The 10,369-nt window shown below is 27.8% G+C and overlaps 3 protein-coding genes across 3 annotated transcripts in view; 2 read left to right on the top strand and 1 right to left on the bottom strand.

Annotated features, from left to right (window-relative positions):
• The window catches only part of Phum_PHUM275780 (galectin, putative), a gene marked incomplete at both ends in the record, with an annotated part of 3,251 nt that extends 1,831 nt beyond the window's left edge, over positions 1–1,420 (top strand). The window contains 4 exons of the mRNA XM_002426739.1: positions 202–315; positions 406–520; positions 730–782; positions 1,262–1,420. Of these exons, the coding sequence (XP_002426784.1) occupies positions 202–315; positions 406–520; positions 730–782; positions 1,262–1,420 (441 nt within the window). The remainder of the gene's footprint in view (positions 1–201; positions 316–405; positions 521–729; positions 783–1,261) is intronic.
• A 451-nt stretch (positions 1,421–1,871) lies between these two features.
• Positions 1,872–3,870, bottom strand: Phum_PHUM275770 (uncharacterized protein; the record flags this gene model as incomplete). The annotated part of the gene is made up of 5 exons (XM_002426738.1): positions 1,872–2,126; positions 2,207–2,585; positions 2,703–3,025; positions 3,108–3,316; positions 3,438–3,870. 5 exons carry the CDS (start codon positions 3,868–3,870, stop codon positions 1,872–1,874), a joined length of 1,599 nt encoding a protein of 532 aa, XP_002426783.1.
• Positions 3,871–4,226: 356 nt separating this feature from the next.
• Phum_PHUM275760 (uncharacterized protein) lies at positions 4,227–6,744 on the top strand (the record flags this gene model as incomplete). Its single annotated transcript, XM_002426737.1, has 6 exons — positions 4,227–5,217; positions 5,673–5,752; positions 5,788–6,003; positions 6,080–6,146; positions 6,294–6,384; positions 6,516–6,744. The coding sequence occupies 6 exons, from the start codon at positions 4,227–4,229 to the stop codon at positions 6,742–6,744; spliced, it is 1,674 nt and encodes a 557-aa protein (XP_002426782.1).
• Positions 6,745–10,369: the final 3,625 nt, after the last annotated feature.

The raw sequence follows: 10,369 nt of genomic DNA, 5'->3' as shown, positions 1-10,369 counted from the left end.
AGCTGGTGTACTTGGACCTGGATTATTAGCTAAAGGGGTAAGTTAAATTTAATATTTTTTGTATTTAAAAGAAATATTTTTCAATTATTCCAAAAAAAATTTATGAGTTTCTTAAAAAAACTTTTTAAATTTGAGAGGATAAATAAAATTTAAGGCTCCATAAAAAAAAAAAAAAAAAAAAAAAAAAAACTTTATTAACAGATGAATAAAAATTCGAATACTTTTGGTCAGACCAATGGGAAACCTGATTTTTTGAGACAAGCTGCGGGAACTTTAGTCGGAATACTAGGAGGCGGAGGGTGTTCGGGATTAACCGTACGTAATTTCTTCCTGAGTGTGTGCGTGTGTAGTTTTGCGTTGTTTTGCGTAGATATTTTATTTTTCAAGTCATTTCCCATTTTTTAGAGAGGTCAAAGAGCTCCGCCGCCACCTCCGCCTGCACCGACAGCTCAAAATTACTCCTCAATATTGGATCAAGCCGGATCGGCTTTATCGGGAATTTTAGGTGGTCGAGGGTTAGGTAGTGCATTAGGCGGCACACGAAATTATCGATATTGAAAGAAAAAATTTTTCTCATAAAATCAATTAATTCATACCTCATATATATATATATATTTAATTATTTGTTTAACAAACGCGCATGTCTACGATAAGACAATACGAAAAAAAAAACAGGTACCTTTTACTAAAAAAATTATTTCCAGCATCAAAATCGTAACGTTTTGGGAGGAACTTTAGGAACCGCCATTGCAGGGGCCGCTCTTACTGGTCATTTAAACCCGGTAAAAATTTTGTATTATCCTTTAATACTCACCATTATTTGGCTTATTATGGTTTTTAGACAAAGTTTTAACAAAGATTTACTACTCATATGCAGGAATTGGTCATTGAATTTCGCTTAAAATTAAAAAGATAAAACTTTCTTTTAATGAAGAAGCATCACTGTTGATTTGACCGCCGCCATTTTAAATTCATATTTTTGCTTCCCATAATAATATATCGGTTAAAGTTTTCTCATTTTTGGCAAATGATAAATTTCAAATGCATGAAACATTTTAAAAAATTAATAAATTTTACATCGATTAAAATAGCATGATGAGATTTTATTAACAGTTGACGGAATTGTTTTATAGAATCTAATGAGGCTGAGTTGTAACACACTAAATGAAAAAATAATAATAATATTTGCTTTCATTTAGGAAAAAACTTATTTTAAAATAACAACAACAAACAACAAATAGCTTTCGTATAAAATTTTCAGATCAAAGCTGTGAAAAAGCAAAAAAAAGCTCAAAAAAAAGCACTTAAATACGGTCTTCCATTGGCAGGAGTGGGTCTCGGAGCTTATGCTATACATAAAGGTTTCAAAGGTTTTCGACGAAGTTCGAGTAGTAGTAGTAGTAGTTCTAATAGCGATTAATGACGCACCAATCGTGTGTATAATTAAATTAACCTTCTTTTTTTTTTTTTTTTCTAATCAAATTTTTATTTTTTTATTCGAAAAGAAAGAAAAAAAAAATTTATTTTTATATAAATTTTATATATATAAGTAAATTACGTAAAATTAATTAACCCCCCCCCCCCAAAAAAAAAAATGTCACACGGTAATAATTGTGAATTAATTTTTCAGTATTAATGTTTTTTTTTTAAAAAAACAAAAAAAAACTTGTTGTTAAATTGTTATTGAATCACTTTATTGTTGTTGTTTTTTTCTTTTTATTGTTATTGTTAACCTAATAATTTATAATATTTATTAATGATAAATAATTTAATTAAATTTAAAATTAATATTTTTTTATTGACTAATTAATTAAAATAATGAAAAATAAAACGGTTTTTTGTTTGTTTATATTTTCGTTTATTATTTTTTCTCAATTTTCCGAATCGTGGCTCGAATTGAATTCTTCTTCTTCGTCGTTTTCCAAGGTCGAATCATCCGAGGAAGATGACTCGTTTTCGTCATGTTTTAAATTAGGGTCGTCCAATGGTGGTTTCCAAGGATAATAAGTGGAAAATATTTGATAAAACGGTTTCGATTTAGAGTGTAAATATTTGGTAAACCTCAATGTTTTTTCATCGCGGTAAATGAGAGAAAGAGAATTCATTTTGTAACCGACGTGTAATAGCTGGAAAATTTTTTAAATTAAAATTAGGTTATTTTGGTTTTAAAGTGTTAAAAAAAAGAAGAGAATTGAAATTCACGCACGCATTCATCTTCTTTCGAATCCGAATCTATGTACAATACATGACCAGCTTTTGGTAGATTATCATCGTTTTCTTCAAATTCTTCACCATCATTATTTGTTTTCATTGGTATTCTTAAAATCACGTCTAATCCGCTCGCGTGAAAATCAGAATCGTTATCGTGTAATATCGTGTAATTGTAGGGAATCCATTTTTGAAATTCTATGTGACATTGTGGTAATATCCCTTTTTTCCAAATATTTAAATCCGAAGTTTCCGATGGGACAAAATCCAAAGAGGTTATCGATTTGAGAAACGTGAACCAAGTTTTCGATTCCAATATATTTTTTATTGTTTTTAAATTAGGTGGCAATGTATTCAAATCAGCTGTTTTGTAGTTTCTATCAATAAAAAAAAAAAAAAAAAATTTAAAACCTCAAATTTTAAAAACAATTCAATTGTCAAAAAAAAAAAAAATGATTGTTTTGATATTTTATTGAAAAAAAAAAAAAACGAACCTTACATTTAAGGGTCCTTTGTCAATCCAATTTATTTCCTCGCTATCAAATTCACTTGTTATCTGATTCCAAAATTTCGATATAAGAAAATTATCAAGTTGAATTTCAGAATTTTTAGAAAATATTTTTTTTATGTTTAACTTATTTTCAATGTCTAAATAAGTAGGTGAAAAAAAATTATTTAATTCGAAAATGTCATCGCTACAAATATTTTTATTCAGTGTTAATTTTTTATCGTTTTGTTTACTCGACATTTTTTTCGTCGAATGAAACCATCCATTTAAGGATAACCTTTTTTTGTTTTTTGTTAGTATTTCAGAAACCTGTAACATATTAAATTTCTTATCAGAACAACAACTATTTTAATTATTATACTATTGAATAGGAAATTTTATTAGGAAGAACCTGATGAAATGAAGAATGGGATACTTCGAAAAACACCATTGTATTCAACTTTGGATATAAACTTTGTACAATTTTGTCAGGGTAACCATCATTATTAGCAGAAAACAATTGAAGTGCTCCTCCATCTTTTTCATTCCAGTCTTCGACTAAATATAATATAAAAGCTATGTGACGATCTCCACATTTGTCATCATGACAAAGTAATCTATCTGAAAATGTATACAATTACTTAAAAAATGGTTCGTTTTTAAATTGAACAGGCTAATTAATACACATAATGAGGACATTTTTTTACTGACTAATTATTAAAATGGTTTTGTTTTGACAAACCTTGATAACCATAAGAAGAAAATGTTGCAGAGATATCATCTTTTAAATTAAATTTTCCAAATATTTTCGAAGACCAATTTCTAATTTCATTCCTAATACAATCATATAAAATACTCACTGATTTCAAATTTGTTAAATTTTTAACATCGTCAGATTGTTTAAACTGATATAAATCATTATTTTTTTCATTGCAAGTAATACTATTGAAATCATTAATAACTGATTTTAAAAGATTGAGGTCTTGTATGACGTTATTCACTACTAAAACTTTAAAAGGGTATTTTATGATTTTAACATCACATGTATCCAGTGTAATTGTTTCGCGAATATCGTTATTTAAAGAAAGTTTTATTTGATTTATTATGTCCTCGTTAAATAAATTAGGTCTACATATGTTTTTTTCAACACAAAGTTTTTTACAAGGTGGAGTCATTTTGGAAAAAATTAAATTTCATAATTTTATAATTTTATTTAACGAATTTTACTTATTAATGTCGCCATTTTGATTAATTTAAAATTTCAGTGGAGCCAACATAAGAAGCTTAGCACGGGATAATAAAACACTTCGTTAATCTTATAACTGTATTAATATTAAATTGTTTTTTTTTTTTGTTTTAATTAAAAGTGCACGGAATTTGAATCCGTTTGAAAAGGATTTTATTTAAGGTACTTTTTTTTTTTTATTAATAAAATAAGAACTATTTAAATTTAAATTAAATTATTATATACTTTAATTGAAAATTTTTGTAACTGTTTTTAACTGTACACAGCAAATTAAAAAAAAACATCATGACTTCGGTATTGAAGAGAATTGGAACTCACGATGGAGTGTTTCATTGTGATGAAGTTTTAGCTTGTTTTATGTTAAAAAAGCTTCCTGAATATCAAAATTCAGAAATTATTCGAAGTAGAAATCCTGAAGTTTTAAACACGTGTGATATTGTAGTTGACGTTGGAGGGATTTATGATCCAAGCAAACACAGATATGATCATCATCAAAAAGATTTTAATCATACAATGAACTCATTAAATCCCGACAGACCGTGGAAAATAAAACTTAGTAGTGCTGGATTAGTTTACCATCATTTCGGAGAAAGAATATTAGAATCTATTTTGGGTCCACCCAAAGATTCAGGCACAGTTAGTAACTTGTTTTCTTTTATGTATGAAAACTTCATTCAAGAAGTTGATGGCATTGACAACGGTGTACTAATGTTTGATGGCGAACCTAGATATTCTATACACACAAATTTAAGTTCCAGAGTTAAATATCTTAATCCTTCTTGGAACAGTGAAGAAAATGAAGATAGTCAAAAATTGTTTCATGCAGCCATGGATTTAGTCGGTAAAGAATTTATTGATAGAATTCAATTTTTTACAAAATCCTTTTGGCCTGCTAGAGATTTAGTAAAAGAAGCAATATTAAATAGGAATTCAACTCATCAAAGTGGAAGTATTATTGAATTAAAACAATGTTGCCCTTGGAAAAAACATTTATTTCAGTTAGAAAAAGAATTAGGTATAACTGGACAAATAAAATATGTTATTTTTCAATCTGATTCTTGGAGAATTGAAGCAGTTCCAATAAATCCTGACAGTTTTGTATTAAGGTTACCCTTACATGAAACATGGAGAGGTTTAAGGGATGAGAAGCTGAGTAAAATCAGTGGAATTGATGAGTGCATCTTTGTTCATTCAAACGGTTTTATCGGAGGCAACAAAACAAGAGAAGGTGCCTTGAAAATGGCTTTGAAAACATTAGAATCCAAAGAAGAGAATAGTTGAATTAAACATCTTTAAGAATTTTTCAATTTTATCACAGGTTTTTTTTATTTTTGTAAAACCAAAACAACAGTAATTTAATTTATATTGAATAAATTCATTTATAATAAATAAAAAAACATTTTTTATAATTTTTTTTTTATCGAGTCATTACTTACACTTTTCATAATTTTTATATATTTGTAGCACTATCATATAAATGTAAAAGTGTTAGAGTTTTTTAAACCCGAAACAAAATTACAAATATTTTTTTTTTATCATTTATTATTTATTATTACAAAGTACAATTTATACATGAGGTGGGTATTGAAATGTTTAAAGGATGAAAACGTATAATTTTTCCACGATCGGTAACTTTAAGAAACTTTTCTTTTCTTTTTTCGACTCGCCGTCAAAAAAAAAAAAAAAAATTAATTTTTTTATTAAAAGAAATCCTCGATGGTTTTGGTGCAGACCAAGGAAGGCCTTTGAAAGAATCTTTGGATAATCAACACAATTCGGAAGCACAAAGATATTATGCCACCATTCATAAAGTTCCTCCACAAATAAGCAACGAAAAATTTTCCAGGTTGGATTTATTATGTCATGCGAAACTCAAGCGCAGAAAGCAGCAGAAGACATGATTGTTTTTAATTTTCCAGAAACTTCCGAAGATATTTCACCCTACGCAACGTTTCAATTGTCTGAAACGGGTGCACCGACCACAGCCATGCTTCATAGTTTCATGTATCACGAACAAGCTTTAACCGAAGGGTGTAATTCACCGCCGCCACCACCGCCCCTGGTAAGTGATAATACCCACTTGGAACCTCTCGGAGAAAACAACCCTTAAATAAAAAAAAATTAATAAAATTTTTCAGGGAATAAAAATGTTGGAACGAAGAAGGAGCAGGAGTAGGAGTAGAAAACGTGAAGCTGATAGCGATGGTTCAGATTCTGATAACGACCAATTAACTTCCAGCAGAACTGAATCATCAATAATCAATTAGATACTTCAAGGTTAAAACAAAGTAAGTAAATTTCACGATCACGTGATTTTTTGATGATAAAAAAAGAAATTGAAATTTTTTTCAGGTTATCTTTATCACGGACCTCATTCGAGTACATCTTCGGACAAATCACTAATGTCAGAAGTTAAATCTCTTCCGAAAAGAGGACGCAATAGGTAACTTTTTATTAATAATGATAATTAACACATTGTAAAGGGAGAAAAAAAAATGTTTCGGTTTTTACCCTCCTACCATATCCTTTTATTGTGCAAACTGTAAGAAGTCACAACCGGTGGATAAATTCCAGCAAAACCTCTCTTCGCTCACTGATACTTCCTCCAATTTCAACCGCCGAAACGAGTTTCAACGGCCTTCCTCCAAACTCTCTCATGCATCCGCCGGACAGGCACGATATCAGAGAAACAGAATGCGACATAGACACTATGAAAAAAGTCAAAATGGGACTGAGATCATCGCTTTGGTCTCGCCCTTCAGGCCTTACTAAGCCTACGACGGATTATTCCATTGCCGTTTAAAACGCGGTTGTTCTCTTTTTTTTCGTCACCGGAAACGGAAATAATTGACAGGAAAAGAGAAAGAATATTTTTAAAAAAATTAAAAATTTTATAAAAAATATTTTTAATCGTTTAAGAGTTATTGCAAAAATTTTTACAATTTTTTTCTTTTTTTTTTATAAAATAAAGTACCGTACTTGTAAGTTTTACATAAAAAGATAGGTCAACGTAAAAAAAAAATATTTCTTATTTTTTCTTTTTATAAAATGAACTTGTGTACGAATACGTTTTACATAAAAATTGGTCAACGTAAAAAAAAAATATTTCTTATTTTTTCTTTTTATAAAATGAACTTGTGTACGAATACGTTTTACATAAAAATTGGTCAACGTAAAAAAAAATTTTTCTTTTTTTTTTCTTTTTATAAAATGAGCTTGCGTACGCATACGTTTTACATAAAAAAAATTGGTCAACGTAAAAAAAAAATTTTATTTTTATTTTCTTTTTATAAAATGAGCTAGCGTACGCATACGTTTTACATAAAAATTAGTCAACGTAAAAAAAATATTTCTTTTTTTTTTCTTTTTATAAAAAGAACTTGCGTACGCATACGTTTTACATAAAAAAAATTGGTCAACGTAAAAAAAAAATTTTATTTTTATTTTCTTTTTATAAAATGAGCTTGCGTACGCATAAGTTTTACATGACAAAAATTGATCAACGTAAAAAAAAAATATCTCTTTTTATTTTCTTTTTATAAAATGAGCTTGCGTACGCATACGTTTTACATAAAAATTAGTCAACTTAAAAAAAAATTTTTATTTTTATTTTCTTTTTATAAAATGAGCTTGCGTACGCATAAGTTTTACATGACAAAAATTGATCAACGTAAAAAAAAAATATTTCTTTTTATTTTCTTTTTATAAAATGAGCTTGCGTACGCATAAGTTTTACATGAAAAAAATTAATCAACGTAAAAAAAAAATATCTCTTTTTATTTTCTTTTTATAAAATGAGCTTGCGTACGCATACGTTTTACATAAAAATTAGTCAACTTAAAAAAAAATTTTTATTTTTATTTTCTTTTTATAAAATGAGCTTGCGTACGCATAAGTTTTACATGACAAAAATTGATCAACGTAAAAAAAAAATATTTCTTTTTATTTTCTTTTTATAAAATGAGCTTGCGTACGCATAAGTTTTACATGACAAAAATTAATCAACGTAAAAAAAAAATATCTCTTTTTATTTTCTTTTTATAAAATGAGCTAGCGTACGCATACGTTTTACATAAAAATTAGTCAACTTAAAAAAAAATTTTTATTTTTATTTTCTTTTTATAAAATGAGCTTGCGTACGCATAAGTTTTACATAACAAAAATTAGTCAAGGTAAAAAAAAATTTTCTTTTTTTTCTTTTTATAATTTATAAAATTCATTTTATAAAATGAGCTTATGTACGCATAAATTTTACATAACAAAAATTAGTCAACGTAAAAAAAAAATTTTCTTTTTTTTCTTTTTATAAAATGAGCTCACGTACGCTTAAGTTTTACATGAAAAAAATTAGTCAATGTAACAAAAAAAAAAATTTTTTCATGTTTTTCCGTTACAAAAATTGTTCTAAATTTTTGCATTCGACTCTTAAATAAATTGTTTAAACAATTTTTCGTTTTCGTTTTTTTTGTTAACTAATTTATAAAATTATGTAAAATAAAAAAAAGAATTTTATTGTAAAAGTAAAATAACAATGAAGTTAACAAAAAAAAAAAAAATGATAATAATAATTAATTTTTTTTACATCAAAACATTATGTTTCACAGGTATGTACATTACAACGAACGTCATTTTGTTTTTATACATAAAGATTGGAAAATGAAACAAAAGAATATTCGTAAAATTTCGACAAGGATAAAATCAATCCATCGAACACTACTAATTGATTAGCAAAAAAAAATTTTTTCAATATGGCCGACGTTTATTTACACATATAATTATCGAAGTAAAATCTTTATCATTATTATTATTATTATTATTATTAATAATTTAAATTCGGCGTGACTACGTCAGTTTTTAACGTCTTCGTCGTCGTCGGCGTCGTCGTTGGGATTTCTGTCGGAATCGCAGTCGAATTTGAAGTATCAAAAGCAGACGATTCGTTAATTTTAATAAAAATTTCTTCTCCTTTTGATTTTTTTTCTGCTTCGTTAACAACTTCTTTCAATAAATCAATATCGAGAAGTTTAATATCCGTTTCGTAAAAACTATTAAAAAAAACAACAAAAAATTTTAATTTTGAAAAAAAAAACCCGGAAAAAATTTAATTTACCAAACTTACTCGGTAGAATTTGTAACGTCCGTTAAATTCGAATCAGCAGTTCCATTATCGTCTAATATACCGACTTCGAATTCGATTGTTTTAACGATGTTTGTTATTACCAACCTTGTAAAAAAAACAAAATTTTTTAAAATAATGTTTACGTTAAAAAATTTAACAAAAAAAAATTTACCTGGAATTATTACCCAGATGATGAGAAGAAACGTTTAAATTTTCATCGTATACTACCGGAAGTGTCGTTGATTCTTCCGCCGTTTCCGTCGTTGGAAACGATTGCGTACCGGAAAAAATTATCGATAAACCACCAATAAAAATAAATAAAAACGCTGACGCAGAATTTATCTATTAAAATAAATAAATAAAAAAAACGTCGATAGGCTCTTTAAAATCCGTTAAACTAATAATAATAATAATAATAATAATAATAATAATAATAATAATAATTAAAAACTCACCATTTTGTTTTTTAAAAAAAATTTTTAATTTGTGCGTGTGTGTGTGTGTGTGTTTCCTTTGCGAATTTAAAATCGTAATTTAAAAAAAATTTCATACATCTTAAATATAAATTGATCAAATAATTAGTTAGCTAATTAAAAATTTACCCGATCAATTATCGATTGATCGAAAAAAAAAAAAAATGTGAGAATTAATAAATGAATCACTTTTATAAACTACGCCATTTTTTTGCGTTTTGCAATTCGTTAAAAATTTTCGAAATTTGTTATTTTTTTTTTTAAATATTATTTCCGGAATTTAGTACAACAACATTTTCACCTCACGATTTTTTTTTTAATAATAATAATAAATACTTTTAACCTAATTTTTTTTTAGATTGTTTGTACGTAAGAAACATATTTATACTTCAATGATGTAAAGATCAAAAAACGACGAGTTGAGAGTCATGAGTTCAAATCCTGGGAGAGGGAGTTCAATTTCAGATCGTCCGAACAAGAACAGACCTAAATAAGGGGATAAGTGACCTAGAATCCTATCGAGGTATTGGAGATGCGTCGACCCTTGTTCGAGAGGGTGAAACTGAGTACTTGATCTAAATAGGAAAAATGCGGAGCTGCGAGGAGATAGGAACAGATGAACGATCCACGAGATTCGGGACCCCAGACGTCTCTCTCTCTCTCTCTTTTTTAAACACTCGCAGACTCTGCGGAAGAGGCAGGAACAATGGTTACGGATTGGGATTGTTTCTAGAAGGGTAAAAAGAAGAAGTACCCGGATCTTCCTCAGGTGCAATTTCCCATTTTCTGAAACTTGACTTATCGTCTCATCCAGGTCCTCACGGGTCACGGGGTGT

The sequence above is a fragment of the Pediculus humanus genome, genomic scaffold, assembly GCF_000006295.1.
Source record: "Pediculus humanus corporis 1103172107650 genomic scaffold, whole genome shotgun sequence".
NCBI classification, from domain to species: Eukaryota; Metazoa; Arthropoda; class Insecta; order Psocodea; family Pediculidae; genus Pediculus; species Pediculus humanus.
This window is presented reverse-complemented; position numbering and strand designations above follow the sequence as displayed.